Source organism: Nestor notabilis, unplaced genomic scaffold (assembly GCF_000696875.1).
Source record: "Nestor notabilis isolate BGI_N333 unplaced genomic scaffold, ASM69687v1 scaffold2283, whole genome shotgun sequence".
Classification (NCBI taxonomy): domain Eukaryota; kingdom Metazoa; phylum Chordata; class Aves; order Psittaciformes; family Psittacidae; genus Nestor; species Nestor notabilis.
This window is the reverse complement of record NW_009923087.1, coordinates 46,131-64,098: the sequence shown is the minus strand read 5'-3', so window position 1 is coordinate 64,098 and position 17,968 is coordinate 46,131. Positions and strand designations below refer to the sequence as shown.

Genomic DNA, 17,968 nt, shown 5'->3' with positions numbered 1-17,968 from the left:
AACTTAATTGGTTTTGAACATTGAGCATAACGTGAACTGGAGACTTTCAAAGGAAGCTGTGAAATAAAAACAAATCAAAATTTTATAAATGTGTTTGGAAAGATTTCATCTGCTTTTCTTTTTAGCATTTTGTATGTCACTGGTTGTGGTTTAGCTAGGAATTTTTTAATATTCATTTGATTGAATGAACAGATGTCAAAGCTTCATCTCAAAATTCTGTTTAAGAGTTTAATTTATTTTTGAAAAGGAGCTAATAGGTTTTAAATATCTAACTCTTTTTCAGGAAAAAGCCCAGAAACAAAACCCAGCCAAAGGTCAGGCTTGTTAAAATATATCTATGAAACTCAGATTAAAACAGAGCTTCCTGCGATTAAAACAATTTCTGCATTTCCCACTGGGTTCAAAAATCAGTCTTTTTGCTGTTGGGACAAAGGGCAAGAATGAACTTTCGTCTAAGACTTAAACTTTAGAAACACCCAGCTGTGCAACTTCTGAACTACATAGAGCCACACCAAGTAAATGTGCGCTTTGCAGAGGTTATCCCCCCTCCCATACTAGTTACTCATATGTCTGAGGCATGAGATAAAAGCAGTATCTGATCCAAAAGTCAGGAAATCGGGAATTCCCAACCCAGAAGCCTGCACCAGCATCCCAGCAGCTCCCCCAGTCACCACCACTGCACCAGCCCAGCACCACCCTGAATCCTGTCTGGAGACCTCCCATGGCCCCTGTCACACCATCTCCTGCCATCAGCTCCTGCTCATTGTCCCTTTCCCAGCACCACCTCCAGATGCTGAAAAAAACTCACAGCCACTCCCGGACTGACTGTGAGGATCGTCAATGAATCCTGGAGAAATCTGGAACTTGGCAGGCGGAAAAGGACAAACATTGCTGCCAAAACAAGTTCTCATGGAGTTATAACGCCTAAGACACAGGTATCCAGGTCCAATTTGCAGCTCAGCTATGAGCTGCGTGACTTAGACAAAAATCTCAGCATACAATTACATTATACAAACCCAGCCACTTGGCCACAATTTTCAATCTCTCTTTGCATAGGGACTTTTTTTTTTTTTAGTGTTATCTTAGAGATTAGCTCAGTTAATCAGTTATTGTACTGAGGTTAATCAGTACATTCCTTTACAAAACAATGCACCTCTCACCAGCTTTTAAAATCTAATTATTTTCCTGGATCAGTCTCTCACATAATACAGTTACTTTGAACAAATCAGGCCCCCTAATTTGCAGGTGTAAGCACTTGCATATTAGAGATGGAGGCACTCTCTACTATAAAAAGACTGTTGACAACTGTCAGATATTGGACACAGAAAGGAATGCAAGAATCTTGGCCTAATAGTTCTGTAAAAAAGATGGTAAACCTACTCAAATGCATTCTTTGTTAAAAATAAATAACTTCTGAAAATTAAGCGTTTATCTGTAGGTTCCCTACAACTACAGAAACAAACAGTAAGCTTTCTTTACAGGTAGGAGCTAAAATTTCTTTCCCCTATAAAGAATGCAATGATAATTTTGTTGTAAGAAAATAATAGAATTCAAAACAAACTACTGTCAGTTCCTGAGGCTCCCACTAATCATGCAGCTAAAAAAAAAAAGGCATGTAAACAGCACAAAATATATTTTGTGTATCAGTTTGCATTTTGAACTACATGATCTTTAAGGTTCCTTCCAACCCTAACGGTTCTGTGATTCTATGAGCTAGTATTAAGAATAGACTGAAGTAAACTTTGCATTTTCGCTTTTTTTTCCTCCCTACAGTATTGTGAAAGCTCATCTAACTGCATCAGCTTGGATTTCTGTTGTTCCTACTCATGATCCACATGTGGCTTATTTCATAAGAACAAACTACAAGAGTTTCAGATGCTGTGTGACCATGTGGGTCACTGGCTTTCCCTGGACAAGTCTTTGAAAAGACCTAGCCTTTCACCTTAGTAAGCACCTCTGCTCAGCCTGCAAGTGTTATCTTGCAAACTGTTACAGAAGCAGCATGGCAGATTTGGGCATTTAGATTGTAGTGGCCTGCTTCTACTCAACAAGGTCTGCAAAAGACATCATTGCCTGTTGGTGATGTAGCAAGAGATAGCATGTTTGTTATTTACTTTGCCTCTTCAATACCATTTTTAATTTTGGCTTTAGACAGGGCCGTTCCACCTTCTCTTGCTATCTGAAGCCAAAAAGAATGCCACTAAAATGTGAAAATACAAGGTCATTTATTCGGAAGCTTGTCCTTACAGAGGCATGATTCAGTTGCTCTAACAAGTGGCCAAAATCAGTCCTATCGTGCAGAGCTGAGCCAGAGAGGAGCGGGGAGAAAATGGCACAACTGAATCATGGAGAGGATGTGGTTTTGTGGAGCAGCTCAAGAGGCAGTTCAGACCTAGGTGGAGGGGTACTACCTGGCTTCAGTTGTTCATTTGCATTTGCTGTCGGGTTTAAATTGTAAACCCTGCAGAGTTTTAAAGAAATGTATCTGGTTTTAACCCAGTAACCAGAGACCACAAAGTAACTTAAATTTTATTAGTCTTGGAGAAAATTCTAGTGCTTGCTGGCTTGTGGTTTGGATGCAAAATATATAAAAATAGTATTATTTTTTCTAATGTTGAATCTGTTTTTTTTTTCATATTAATAGACATCCAATTTTGCTCCATTATATAATGATTCTTTAGGCAGTAAGAAGATACAGTAAACTCTTCAGGCAAGGCTTATTTAACTTGATCATTTTGTATTAATGCAAATACCTTTGCCTTACACTGTGTCAGCTCATCAAAATACAAATGAAATAACTAGAATGAGTGTTGGGAGGCCTCTTTTTGTGTTCCTAGGGTTTGGACGAACGTGGGTTTTGTAATTTTTGAAGACAGCAGCTGTGCTTTTCTGTAGGAGTTAATCTGCATCAAAAGGGCTTACATGTAGTTCCTTAAGGGATAAAGTACTTTCTGTCTGCAACTTCACTTTTATCCTCATGTAAAACGCAAGTCAAACTTTGAGAAAGCAGAGAAAATTCATACACAGACTTTATCTGAAAGTGATATGCACAAAACTTACGGGATGCAATGCTATGAATCAAGGCCCTTCTCTTCCTCCTGCCCCCTTGCCTCTACCATGCACCATGTGTTGAGGCAGCAGGAAGATTAACTTTCTCCCTTTTAACATCCTTTTATTAAATTCCTTTGTTCCCACATAAGTCTTTGTCCCACTAAACATTTGTACCTCCTGGTGGTGTGCAATTGGGGAAAAATACCTTTTTATTGTTGAGGGGTAAAAATCACTGATGTTTTGAAAGGTAGAGAGTGATAAGTATAAGAACGAATCACCTCAGGCTAACCGGGAGAAAATTTCTGGCAGTTTTAAAGTATGGAGTTAGAGTACAGAGTATGCAAAACACTATGAAAGCACTGGACTTAAATCATTTGGCCAACCTTTGCAGCGTATGGTAAAAACAGATGGTTAGAGAGTGTGCTGGTATTCCTGTTTTGGCTAAGACGAGTCAGCTCATGCTTGGATACCTGGTGCCTCTTGTCATGTATAAAACCAGCAATGGTAGGATTGATACCAGAAGAAAAACTATCTTTAAGACAGATTAAGTGGCATAGCTAAATCAGGTGGTGGTTGCAAATGTATCAGCAGATTAGTCTTGGCAAAATAACATTGTTTTTCCAGCAGCCTCTCCAGCTCCTTATAAACCTTTTCATACACTGCAGAGCAGTCTGCCCCTACTCAAGGGGTGAAAAATTAGGAAGCATATTCAGAAACTGGATTGACTGTTGGGATGAAACTGTCCAAATTTCAGTGAGGTGTCAGCTGGTGCCTTTGTAGCAAATAAACCTGTATCAGTTGCCTTTTGTGTGGTTTTCTTTTTTCCTTTCTCATGGGAAGTCTCAAACTCTTGCTCTTAATTCCAGACAGCAGGTTTTTACCAGACAGCTGTTCCTGGTAGCTTGCCATAGGTGACTGCTTCTTCCAGCCTAAACCGGCAATATTTAGCATGTGAGGTTTAGATTTTGCACCTATTAGAGTCAGCTGATTGCAAAAGACACTTAGTTTTAGCCAGGGAGAAAGCAGCTTTGGGTTCTTCCTGAGCTTTCCCTTTTAAAACATCACAGAGATTATCATCTTAGGCTTTGATATGGCTTTGGTGCACTTGCAGACAGTCAAGATTGGAAAACTGTATGAGCACATGAACTCAGCAACAAAGCTCTTGATGCATGCAGGTAGCTTTTCACATTAAAAACCATGGGGAGAGAAATACAATTTTCCATAAGTTAATGCCTTCTCAAAAGAATGTTGTGTGGTTTTATCCAAAAAAGTTGGCTGATACACAGAATATCTGTATTATTTGAGTAAGTTGTAATGTTACGGGTTGGTTTGGGTTTTTTTTTGTGGTGTGCAGGGGGAGGTGGTGAGGTTTTGTTTTGTTTTGTTTTTCTCTCCATGTTGTCTTTAATTTTGTTTGTAGATTAGGTAGGTATTCCTGTTTGGGCAGTTCTAGCTCATTTTCCTATTTGTAAGACAGTAGTGCTCTTCCACAGTTGCAAGTGCAACATTACTGATGAGTGCCACATAACATTGTCAGTACTATGTGCTTTTTAATAGGAATGGATAAATTGATTATACTTATTTGCCTTTAATCTACTAATCGAATAATACATGAAATTTAAAATCAACTTATTTAGGAAAGTAACTTACTTTCCCTTTTTATATAGTCGTATGATTAATGACTAGTTTCAAGGTCTCTGGAATGTTTTTGTTTATTTCAGATTTGAAGAAGGTTGCTCAGTGTCCATGAATGTCAGGAGGTACATGGAAAACCAGTGTGTTGATGAAGAACTTCAATCAATCGTGCTTTTTCCTCTCATTTTGACAGCTGAAAGTTGTGAATTAATCAACTAATTCTGAAAAGTGCTTTGCCATCCAATGCTGATAATTTTTTAATACACTTTTCAATGTTGAGTCATGCCAGTGCTTCATGTTTAATGTAGCGTTCGTGTTGCCCTGTTGGCATGAGTGAGATACTTTGAATTGGTAGTGTGAGGGAAGCATGAAAATGTTCATGGGACAGGCCTGGTTCTGCTGAGGAAGCAGCCAACTCAAAAGATTTCTTGGAATTGTAGAAATGTAGCAAATGTTTTGAAACTTGCAGTCATATTGTTTAGGTTGGAAATGTTAAGCATGTTTTTAATAGGCTCCTTTTCCACTATTAAAGCGTTACGGTGAAATAATTACATTCCTTTCAGTCCATTTTAGACCTTGCATGGTTTCCACTAACAGTAAAAACAAAGTAACAGCAATTAAAATAGTTGTTGGGTTTTCTTCTCCCTTCAGGAATTTATTTACCACAAGGCTAAATTGACAAATTCTGTTGAAGGCAAATTTCTTTTATTCCTCTGTATGTATTTGAACCAGATGCTTAATCTAATTGTTCCCAGTATTTGTTTCAACCAGTGATAAACAGAGAAGAGAGTAAGTGCTAGTGCAGCTCATCAATTTGGTAAATGAGAGGTTGCTTGTTCTGGGCCTTGATCCTTGCTCAGGACCACGATGGCTTCAGAGTTGGTGCTTCTGGAGCTGTCCCTGCTGGCCTGCTGCATAATGGATGAGCCTGAACTGATGGAGGCAGCAGGTGCTCTAGCAGTAGAAAAGAGCAGTGTTTGTTATTGTTGTAAGCATCATCAATCCTCCTCCCTTTCTTATTCTGTTTTCAGTGTCCCCCAAACAAAGGCTCCCTGTATCTGCAGCAGCAGGGGAGAAAATAGCAACAACTTGCCCTGTGTAACATTGCATTTTCTTTTGCAGGGGTAACTTTGTAAATAGGTCATGATTTGATGCTCTCGATCTCTAAGTGGCATGTTTGTCATTGCAGGGGACAACAATACTGATTTATGAATTCCATTTAGCAGAAAACTCTATCAGTACCTATGTGTATCTGCCCTATTCCAGCTAAATCAAATGAATGAAAACTGGCTTTCAATTCTAGTACTTGTTATACACTGCAAGATCCCTAGCTCCTATGGGAGCAATCTGCTGAAAGATAGGTCTTAATTCTTCAGTTATGGAAAAATGTGATTTTGGGAGGTTGGGAGAAGGAGGGGAGAGAATTAAATAGTTCAGAAGGTGGAAAAAAGAATAGGAGCTTCTTAGTTTTGTTTAAGCTGGTTGGTGCTCTTGGGAATACCTTTTCAAAAGTATGCTGCGATTTGAAATCTTACAGAAGTATTTTTTTTTTCTATTTAAAGACAGTTAAATCTACCAACATATCATGTCCACTTACTCTAAAACGTCAGTTGATTGTAGCTATTCTTCAGCGTTTCTCTTGCTTGGAGCATTAATGGCAGTCACTATTCTGCAGGGCTATTGCCTCTCATTCAGGATTTGGGATACAGGAGGCATGGAGCAGAGTAGGGGAGAGCAGAAAAGGCCTTGACTCTGTGTAAGCACTGCTCAGCAATAAAGAAAATATCCCTATATTATCAACACTGTTTCCAGCACAAATCCAAAACATAGCCCCATGCTAGGTACTATAAAGAAAATTAACTCTACCCCAGCCAAAACCAACACAACGTGTTATCCTCTTCAGTTCTCATACAAGATATGAGGGGAGAAGAAAGGGGTTTTTCCATTACCTGTAAGATTGGTAAAGTGAGTCAGTGTCATTGAGAAACAGTAATTGTCATGGATTGCAGGGGTATTACCATTTCTGTTGGTATCTGGAGGTCTGGCTGCTCGTTCTGGTTCTTGCTCCTTGGTCAGGTTTATCATGGCTTCAGAGCTGGTGCTTCTGGAGCCATTGCTGTTGGCGTGCAGCATAATGCTGTAGGTACCCTCTCTCCTGGATGGGATCCTTGTATGTATGTTGTAGGTTGTCTTCATTCCTTGTCTTTGGTCCTGGTTCCTGGATGAACTTTGGACCCACATTGTAGCCTTGTTTCCGGTCCTGGCTCCTGGATGAACTTTGGACCCACATTGTAGCCTTGTTTCCAGTCCTGTCTCTGTCCCCCATCTCCTTTTGCTCCTGACTGCATTCCTTGAACAGACCCAGTTCATCACTTTGTGATGTCTGATGCAGTGGATGGACCTTGTTACCAGTACCTGGCTTTAACTGTCAGTTCATGCCCTGTGTGACTCTGTCCCATCATGGAGGACACAGTCTGTGCTGGGACCACCCTTATCTCCTGGCTCACCTGCCCTTAGGGAGCAGATGGCCGTTGCTGCTTCCTGACAGTGCTATGAATATGGCTCCACCCTTGCTTGGTGGCCAAATTGTGTTTAAAAACTGGCTTAGCTGGAAAAGCATTCAGAGTGTGAATACTTTTCCTTAAGTCTGTCTCTATAGAAGCAGGAAAAAAACAGATCTACATCCAAAGAATTATAAATGAAGGCTTCAAAAGTGTATGACTGAATTAAAGATAGCATTCTTTCGGCAGGCAAGTGGATAATTTTTCTTCATTCTGTGATTTTAAAACTGCGCATTTTTTCCTTTTTAGAAGCCATTGTGCTATTGTTTTTTTGCAAGTGACTGCAAAGCTGTGGCATGCAGCTCTGTTCCTGCTGGAGAACATGCCAAGTGACAGTTCTGAGTTCAGAGGGAACATCCAAGGAGCTCTGATATTACTGTCAGAAGCACTGATTTTTTTCATCTTTCCCTTTATTTCAAAGGAGCAAAGTTTTTTAAAGTTACATTGACAATAGATAGAATCATGCTATTCACCAGTGTCTATATGAAGTGACTTATTCCGCATAGACAGTTTCCTGCTTTGCTTGCTCTGGGCTTCTAGGCTTGCTGTCTGGAGAACCAGGTCTTAAAATGTCTTGCTGAGCTATACTTTTATATATCTATATGTATTTAAATTGCACAGACTGCAGATGGGACACTTTACATATGGACTTGTGATATGACTTGATGACACTAAATTTAAAAGCTTCAAGGTACACTGATTCCTAGTGATGCTCATCATTGGCATTTCAGAGACTCCGCTGCGACCTAAAGACATCGTCATCTTTAAATGGCTGGTTAAATTCGGTAATGGTTTACTCAAGTGAACACCTAATTTCTTCAAAAAGGGGGCCTGGTGTCTCCCAGCAGACATTTTTCATTGCAAAAGCTCAGTAATAGTGCTGAGCTTTGGTAGTTTCTGTGTTGACAGTGGTTAATGACAAGCTGAAGAGCTTCTAGTGTTGAGCCTCTCTAACTTGGAGCTTCCTGTGTGTTGTATTCCTGTCTCTGTCCAGCTTCAAATGTGTGCATTTTTAAAGTTGTCTGCCAAGATGCATGTTCCTGGCAAAAAGCAACTCACTGGTGTCAAAAATTTGCTTGTCCAAGAAGTAGCAGCAAAGTGGTCTTGTAAAATGTAAATGCAGTGATAATGTAAAAATAGGTTAGAGCAGTGTAAAGTGGGGATTAACAAATCTAGCTGTCCTACAGAGCTGTTGATCTCTTCATTGCTTTGAGTGTGAGACAAGACTTCGGGCTCAGTGAGGAGCCTGCTGCCTGTGTTTTGCTCAGCCTCTGTGGCTGTAATTAGTTGACAGAGCTTTAAACGCTTTTGATTCAGGACTGTCTAAACTGTCTAAAGCTGGAGGAGAGAAAATAAAGAGTTTTATCAGCAGATACTTCAATTTCAACATGTAGATGATTCAATGTAGCATTTATTTTGCAGGAGCAGTTTTTTAAGACCGTGGGATACTGCAACTAGAAAAAGGAGTTAAAGGATAAACTAGTATCTATTATAATTCTTTGCACTTTTAGAGATGGCCAGAAGCCCTCTTTCCTGTTTTGCTGGATAGTTGCTAATGTTATCAACCTACGCTAAGGCAAAGGAAAAAATTTCTCCTGGCCTTTGCTGAAAAATCTTTGGCTTGGTGATAAAATGTGACATGTGTTGGTCTGACAGCTACTGAGTTCAGTAGCCAGAGGTTGAGTTATCTTACTCCATCAGCACTGATTCCAGTTTCAAGAAGGATCACGTTAGGGACACAATAAGGGCTAAATCAGTAGTTACTGGGTTTGAGAGCAGTTCTCTGTATGCACTTCTTTTTCTGCATGCAACTAAAGAGGGTCAATAGAAGGCAGTGCAGGTGCCTGTCTGTCTATGGCAAATCCTGGGGAATCATACTAAAGAGGTTGGAAAATTCATAACTTTAATCAGCCTTTCATTTTTCAGTGAGCAGACTGCTTGTTTAGCCTGGTTGGGTAAGAAAATAAGATCTTGGGAAAGGGCATTCATGATAACCAGTAATTATTAGTCATGTGCTTTTTTTCCCTTCAAAGGACCAGGAACTGCCATTAAGCACTGGTTCACCCTGAACTGGGGTAGGTTGAGCAGCAGTAAAAGGGGTAGCTGAAGAGGGAGCTTTCTCCAGACGGTGTAGAGTGAAGTCAGGCTCTCCAGACAGCCAGGACCAGACTAAAATTGATAGAGGAGGTGCATCCTTCACTGTCTTCTGGTGTGTTGTATGTGTTGGCTCCACATTGTACGTGCTAATCCTGATCTCTGCTCCTCTGACTGTCTGCATGGGGTCTTGTTTTTACAGAAATGAGTACAGAGCTGAAGAACATACCATTAGGAGAAGATATAACTTTCATCAAATACAAGTTATTTTGTTAAAATAGTGCTTTGTTTCTCCTTCTCCCAGTCAAGAAGGAGGATGGACACTTTACTGATACATGTATGGCAGGAGCCTATGCCCTGTCCTCCTCTCTTCTTTAATTCATATGAAAACTAACAAAGGCATGGTGGGTCCCAAAGTACAGGAAATAAGTTTTTCTCATAGAGACCTTATTTTTTTGTTTTTTGGGGTTTTTTTTTGGGGGGGAGTGTGTTTTGTTCTGTTTGAGTGGGGAGTTGTTTGTTTGCTTTAGCAATAACAAGAACCCTAAATTGGACCACTGATTACAACCAGATATCTTAGGGTGTTCTGTCATCTGATATCTAATTTTGATAATACCGCTTGAAGTACAGATAAGAATCTAGTTACTCATAAAACAATGATGCTATACCGATTTACTAAATGTCAAATACAAATTGGATGTATCAGATGACCTGCTGCTAGGTGAAGCTTTCAGGGCTTGCACTGCAGCCAAGAGAAGTCTGACAGGAATTGCTTTTAAGTTCTCTCTTGGTGCTCTTTGCTCTCTTTCTCCACAAAATGTTCAACCTTGAATAAAACATTTTCTGCCCCACCCCACCCCAAAGGGAAGGCTGCAACCTTTGGCAAAGCACCTGGGAATGTATACAAACACCATTAGGGAGGGGAGATGAAAAAGGAGGCTGATTTTACTCTATCATGAAACTTTAACACTCCTTAGCAGCTTGCCAGCCAAGCGGGATTACACTACCAGATGTCCTGGCAGAAATGTGTGTGGCTCCACAAGTTCATAAATCCAAACAATGTATGGCAACTCTACGTGTATAATACTACTGTTAGCAATACAGAGTTTCCATGTGGAAAGCTCTGGTGATGGGGAGGATTAGTAAGGACAAAACCTTTCCAGACTTGACTTTAAAGCCTTAGGTAGGTAATAGCTGCTGATGGCAGTGGTATGTTAATGGGAAAAGGAGGAATATAGTGATGCCTGTGCTTTATCAGCAGCGGTAAGCCTTGTTTGGTTGCAGTTGTCTTCTCCCATCATCTCTTGGCCTTTCAGCAGGCAGAATTGTAGTCCAACTGCTCAGAGGCTGATCTCTCTGTTGGCATATAAAAAAATTTGAGGAGGTGGTGTCAAAGACCTACTAAACTCAGGGCCTAAGTCAGCAGAGTAGTCTTGCTCTGTAGTAGTTCAGAGTTGGCTTATGGTTTGTCTTAAGTGGCACTCTGTTGTCTTTGTCTTCATAAATTCTTGTTTAATAGGAAGAATAGGCATGATGGTGGCCTGGAGTGGAAAATTGTCTGGTGGTACATTTGTTTTACTCTTGTTCTTGTATTTATTTTGTTATGTTTGTTAAATGGAGTACTAACTGAATCTGTTCTTTTAGCCTACATGTTAAACGTAAGTGCATGTGTCCATTCAGAGAATCCTGTCCTCACTAAACTGTGCAAAGGATCAAAAAAAAAAATTAACTGTTGAGGGTTTTTAGTTGTTTGTGGAAAAGGCACTGCCTAGCATTCTCTAGTAAAGAAATCATTCCTTTAGTGAGGACTTAGAATTGGACCCACCAAAGGGGTCGGGAGTATGTCTGTCAGTGAATATGGTTTCACATGCTATATGTTGACACAGAACTGTCAGCTAACTCAACTGACAGTGTTGCAGAAGGGATTTTAAAGCAAATGGAAGAGAATATGCTGTCCACTGTTTCATTCTGGTGCTGCTAAAAAAAACCAAAAAAAATGGCGTTCCTATGAAGCGTAAAAAAGAGCAGGTTAACTCCTTGCCTCTTTAAAGAACAGTATGAGGGTGAATAGCCAGAGGAAAAGAACAGAGAGGACTTCAGCACAGCTAGTAAACTTTGCAAATTGCAGTTAAATTTAAGTGACCAGAAACTGGAAGCTCTAAAAGTAAATAATGTTAAGTGCTTTCTTTGCAGATTAATCTTGTTATCCAAATGTGGAATCTTCCTCCTTCCTCCCATGCATTCTTGACATTTTCAACTTCCTTACCACAGAATTTCAGGTGGCTCATTGCTGGCCACATCAGTCATTCTGAGCTCAAGCTGGTTTTGTCCTCAGAGTAGAAATGCACACAGAAGATATTTAAGCTATTCACCCTCTTATTGATTTTAGTAGTAAATTACCTTGATGCTGTAATGCCTTGGAAATCTTTCTGCTGACTGCTTGTCATCATTCAGCTTTCCTTGAAGACAGGTGTGCCTAGATCTGTGTTTGTAGCTCTTGGAAAGCTCCATTCATGCAGTCTTCAAATGTGTCTGTTCTCAATCAGCTAGCTTCCTTACGCTTTAATAGAGCTGTTCAGGGCTGCCTTATATTTTGTGATTTTAGCAATTGAAATGCCTCTGCTGAGGAGGAAGAGAGAGGGAGCTCATGCCTAAATGATGCATTGTGTCCGCTTTTGCAGATAGAGCAAAGCATCGTATGACCAATACATGGCAGAGCCAGGAGCTGGTGAAGGGTCTCCAGGTGCCATTGCGCTGCCATAGTAGTAGTGGTACAATAGTGGTACAGTTCTAGTCTGCAAGTGTGAAGCTGCCTTTAAATTTCTAGAGGCACCAAATACTGATGCCCTAAAAACTGTCATGCTGTTTTTGGTGGTTTATGTTCCCTGCTACTTATATGATCCAGTGCTCACTATTTACATACCAGTGATTATTACAGTTTAAGCTTTACTTTCACATCTCCCTGAAGTAAAAACAGGATGTTTTCTAGTTAAGTAGCAGGGTTCTTAAAAAGTTACATAGGGGAAAACAATGGTTGCACAAAATGGAAATGCAGCATACCCATGTACAAAGAAATAAATAGCCTACCAAACTTTTTGAAAGTCTTTCTTTCCTTGGTGTCATGCTTCACAAGCTCTCCAAAAATCATGAGTAACAAAGATCTCTCCCTGCTGTGTCTGTATTTTTGTTCACTGCTTTACATGCTATTTTCACATGTGCACACAGAAAATGAAGCTAAGTGTTTTCAGACTGTTGTCCCTCATGACCTAGTGTTTATCCAACTACTTGTCTGAGATAAATTTCACCTGAGGCCAGCATCCGCTCACTAATTTGTCACCTTTTCTTTTTCTTGCCCTTAAGCTGTTTTGACACCAGGGGCTTTGCAAGCTCCATCTTGGGAAGCACCAGCAGCAATACAAAAAACACAAGGAAAACAATGTGAACTGAAGCTTAGTGAAAATAGAGTTGTGTAATATGGCACTGGTTAGTGGCTGGATGACAGCCATCCTTATGACATAAATTTAGTGGTATGCGTAACTGCAATGAACAAAGGAGTTAATCAAGAACAATACTGTGTATAAGAAGCGTTACTGTGTAAATACGTATTAAAGTTGTTGCTATAAGCTTGTGATACAAAGTCAGTGTGCTGTGGTTTAGTCTCCTAATATTCCTTTTGGAAAAACTTTTATTATTCATTTTTAGGTTCATTTTCTGGGTAGTTAAGTGGCAGTGAAACTGAGAAAAACGTCCGGCAGTCAAATAATTGCCCTGGTTGAAGACGCTCACAGCTTTTTACAGAGAAGAAAATTTCATCCAGATGATGAGTAGAAAGAACTCCTCCTCATATAAATGAAGCACAATAATAAATTATATTGTTTCACTTCTGTTCCTATTTTTAATTTACAGTATGGTATGGAAAGGCAGTTTTTTTCCTCAGAGCTTTATAGAACTTATTAAAGAAGTGTGAGGCTTTTTTTAATAATCATAGCAGGATACAGCTTATGTTTTGCCTTTAAGGTGATTCATTCTAACTTTGGTACCCCTGCACTTCAGAGAATTACCATGTGCTGGCATTGCAGAAGTGATTATGGAACTCTTCCATGTATCCTGCTTCCTCCTGCACTGCCTAAGTGTGCTGATCTGGTAACAGATGGAGTTGTGTCTTGAAAGCACGTAAGAGGTGGTGGTCTGGAGAGGGCCTTGAGAAGGAAGACCAGGTCTTGATGTTCTTTCAGTTTTCAGCTTCTGTCCATGACTATTTTTGTGCAGGTTCTGTTCTGAACACCAGTTCTCTGTAGTACAAAAGCTGATAGGCTAAAGATCTGTTCCCCTATATTCCATTTTTCTGTACGTGGCTATATATGTGCAATTTTCTTCCGTCCAATAAAACTCAGTAGAAGCACTGTAAATGCTTCCTTCTAGTCCTTGTATGTGAGTGTTCAGAGTTTCATTCGGCAGTCAAACTGGAGGCTTTTTTTTCCAGAGATGGAGGAAGATATGCTAGTAGGAACAGAACAGCTTAGATCAATAATGTGAACATGGTCCTGTGAAGCATGCAATGGTTTTGTGATGCCATGGCTAGCTAATGCACGTGCTTTCCTTTTAGCACGGGTTTGGGCGAACTTCAGTATGCACTTAGCTATGTGGGATGCTTGTTTACAAATATGAGAGTGCCAATCCTGTTTCTTGATATCACTTTAAATCCTCGTTCCTCCCACTCTCAGTGTGCTGAGCAAAGGTTATCTCTGCGCACAAGGCTGGCCTGTGGACCTGCTGTACTTGTTCTTTAGGGTATGACCCAAGCGGCCTCTGTGTGCATATGCCAAGAAACTGAGCTCTAATTTCCTCTGGAAAAGGTGGACCCAGCTTCTTGCTCCTTTTGGTCCTGTTACACATTTATCTTTGTCTTTTAAAATGTTACCTTCATGCTTATTTTTAGTTTGTAGCCTTTCTCCATTGCACTTTTTTTATATTTTAATTTGCTCAATCAGGAGACTTGTGGCTGATTAATGTTTCCCCTCTGCAGCTGGATCATCTAGAATAGGCATCAGCCTTTCCATGCCTCATATACTTCAGTTCCTTTTCAGACAGACATGCACTGTTCCTGGACCTTCCTGTCTTTCCTTACCTGCTGTCAGTTTCTGTTGTACCTCTCGCTGGATGAATTGTTGTTCCAGCTGTGCATTTGCATTTCATGATTTTATTCATGTGGCCAGTAATTATGTATGAAACCTTCCTACATCAGCAATAAAGACAGTGGTACTCAGGTAACAGTTTTTGGCAGTAGATTCTTACCTGAATTGCGTTAACAGTTTCAGTGCTGCTCCCTGGTGAATGAGGGTGTTCAACAAACACATAAGAAAATCGACTTCTATAGCTGGAACCTTTGATTTTGAGGAGTGAAATAAGATCACAGTCTTTTTTTTTTTTTTTTCCCTGCATAGATACAAAACCCCACTATGAGTCAGGCTGTTACAAGACAGCTCTTCCCACTCCTTTCTTCGCTGTACTTTATGGTTAAAAGGAAAGTCAGTTTTGATGTGCTCTGTCTATTGTTCATCCCAAATACTAATGAGTTTACTGTCATGAGTTCCCTCTGTCATAGCAGATCAAGATTAGAGATGATTTGCTATCATTAGAGATAGTTAAAATGATTAAAGATCATTTGCTAACACAGATCATATCTGATTTCGTCTGAGGTATGGCTTGTTCAACTTCATGCATTTGCATAAAATATGTGAACTGATGTTTTTGTGATATGCTTTTCAGAATAATGGGGGTGGTGGTAGTAAAGTTTGCACACTGTCATACCAGTTTGCTGGGAGAAGTTCCTTCACATTGAAAAAAACCCATTATGTTTATAATTAAGTAGGGGATTAGGTTTTGGGCTTTGCTTTTGCACTTCAATTCAAAAAAAAGTGTTGTTCTCTGCCCAAGACCGCGCTTAGCTATAACCAGCATTTGTGAAGCTGTTGCATTTGCTAATCCCGTGGGAAAGTGCCAAACTTGTCAGTTTTTATAAATTGCTGTCTTTATGACAGGAAATTGGGAAGGGAAGGGTCTTGTATCTGAATGGAACAGCAAGGTGAAAATAGAGACTTAAGGACAGATGTGTCCCCAAGTCACTATTCTGTGTGGTGGAAGCAACGCCCAGAGCAAGGGTCTTGCTGAAAGATTGGATACAAGCCATGAGAACTCTATAAGCATCCGGTAAATGTTTTGGCTGGGTGAGGAGAAGACCTCCTGGAGGACAATTAAAAACTAGCAGGCTTTTTTTTTCTTTGTTTTGTTTTTGTTCAGTGTTCTCTAAACATAGGAACTATTTTTATATATTTGGTGGTGGTAATAAAAAGTATTCTTTTAACTGAACACGTCATCTGTTGAGAATGATTTGAGGATGAATGGCAAGCCATTGTCAATATGGTAGTGAGTCATAAATGGGGGTTCAGTCATGCTTGTAGCATCCGGCACCCTCAGGCGAGATTGGGATTCCTAGGCAGTTCCTAGATGGTCTCTCCCTAAGCAACACAGACTGGCTTAAGAGCTCATAATGTACCTCCTGGTCCAAGCGTCCCTGACAGGACTGTGAGTAGGTGCCTAAACCTTAGCTTCCATTGAGTTCGTATTCATGCTCATGATATGAAATACCATTTACTATGAGCAGGAGTATTGTGGTGTGTGTCTGAAGGGCTATTACTCATGCGAGCACTTTTGATTGCCCTTGCTTACTCTAGAAAGGTGATGGGTTAAAGGCCAAAAGCCCAGTACAAGATTTTTAACATGGTGCAAAAAAGCAGTAAAAATACACAGTTTGTCTAAATAAAATAGTTTTAAAATTCAAAACACTATAAAATAAAATTATTAAAATGCTCTGAAGATTACATTGTCATTTTTGGTTTGTTGTTTTTGCTTTATACTTCTAGAACACAGCTCTGTTATAATCTGTAATTGCACTGTCCAGAGCAAATACTTTGTTCTGTGTGTTAAATATCTCAATGAAATGGGAAGGAGGAAACTGGCTGATGGACATGACTTAGTCCTTTGGCAAGGCCTGTAAAGCTCAGATGTTTCCTATGCAGCAGATGCTTTAACTGAATGTTATGAATTGCTCTCGTAAAGCACGCTTTCTAATGAATGTCACTCTTTTTTGTTTCCCCCTACTCTTTTACAGCAAGTGACCGGCAGAAGTTTTGGTGAGAAAGATTTTCGTTCAGGTTTAGAAAACGGCATTCTTCTGTGTGAGTAAGTAACACTTACAGTTTTGAGCCTTGAATACAATCTTGACTAAAGCTGAAATTAACTTTAGCTGGTATGTACAGATGTTGTTTTCCTTTTGTGAGTTTTGACATTGCACACTGGTCTTTCACTACAGCATCCTTTCAGTGCCAAAGCTATTGTTATAGTGAGGATTGAAATGTGGCTTAAAGAAAACAGGTTTTGCAAAGTGCTTCCCTCACTCCGCCCCAGCTCCTTAGTTAAGTTATGTAAAGTAAAAATGGTATTTGCTTTTTGGTTTCCTTTTATTTAAAGATGTTAACCACAGATTGGCAAATGGTGTTCCACACCTGCCTGTGGACGTCGCTGCTACAGTGAGGTGTTTTGGACCAAGTCCAGGTCTAAACATTGTCCAGAGTTAGCCATCTGAATACCATCAATACTCAGCTGCTTTTATAGTTCCTGGAAAGGTTAGGCATCCTCTAAATTTTACTTAAAGGTGTATTTGAATGAGGTGTTTTGTGATTTTTGGACAAGAGACACAAGTTAGCTTTTGCACATTTCTGTCTGTGGTTTTAACAGCTAGTTTTTAGGCAGAGTCTTCCAAAAGCATGTTGTGGGCTTAGATGCCAAAGCCGGTGACTTTTAAGAGCAGTTTTGAAGTGTTCCCTAATGCAGGTCATCAGGAGTTTTGGGAGAATCCACTTATCTGAATCACACAGATCTGAATTTGTGTGAATAGACACAAATGTGTATGGACCAAAATCTTTGCCTGGGTGTGCAGAGTTGTCACTGAAGCTGGTAAAAGCTGGCTTTGCACACGAGAAGGAAAAAGCTTGTGAAGAACTGAATGCATATTGAAATTTATAAATGAGATCTCCTGAGATGTTTAGCTGGCCCACTGCAATTATACGTTAAGTTTTGTACTATGAAAGGTACTGGAATTTGGAAACAGTTTTCAGCAGTAGGGTTGAGCTAACATCCCGTAACTCAACTCTAGGTCCTAGCATAAGATAGCTTTGAAACCTGCTTGTGTAAATAGTGTTGTATATCTCACTGGTGTCATTAATCAGAGAGCTTGAACTTTAGCTGTTAAAGGGGAAAAAATATAAAGGAAAGGAAATCATATGATCTAGTCTGATTGTAGTTGCATGTCTTTGCTGAGGAGTGGCTTTGGGACGAGGGAAATAGTTGTTATTGTTGATCAAAAGTTGTATGACTCGGAAGGAGCATGTAGTTTACCCCTTTGTATTTAAGGGTTGCCTCTTGCACAAGATCTTTTCTGCCTGCTCAAGGGAAGTGCCATGTGGTGAATCACTTCACAGCACTCTTTAAAAGTTAAGGTTGAATTGTGTTGCATGAAAAATAAGGGATGTGTCTTTCAAGATTAGATTGTAATCTTATCTGCAAGT

The 17,968-nt window shown here is 39.9% G+C and overlaps 1 protein-coding gene across 1 annotated transcript in view; it reads left to right on the top strand.

Annotated features, from left to right (window-relative positions):
• Positions 1–7,956: 7,956 nt before the first annotated feature.
• Positions 7,957–17,968, top strand: part of LOC104403705 (LIM and calponin homology domains-containing protein 1-like) — a gene marked incomplete at its 3' end in the record, with an annotated part of 55,763 nt that continues 45,751 nt past the window's right edge. Inside the window, exons 1-3 of the mRNA XM_010011941.1 lie at positions 7,957–8,032; positions 12,023–12,123; positions 16,513–16,583. Coding sequence (XP_010010243.1) covers positions 7,957–8,032; positions 12,023–12,123; positions 16,513–16,583 — 248 coding nt within the window. The remainder of the gene's footprint in view (positions 8,033–12,022; positions 12,124–16,512; positions 16,584–17,968) is intronic.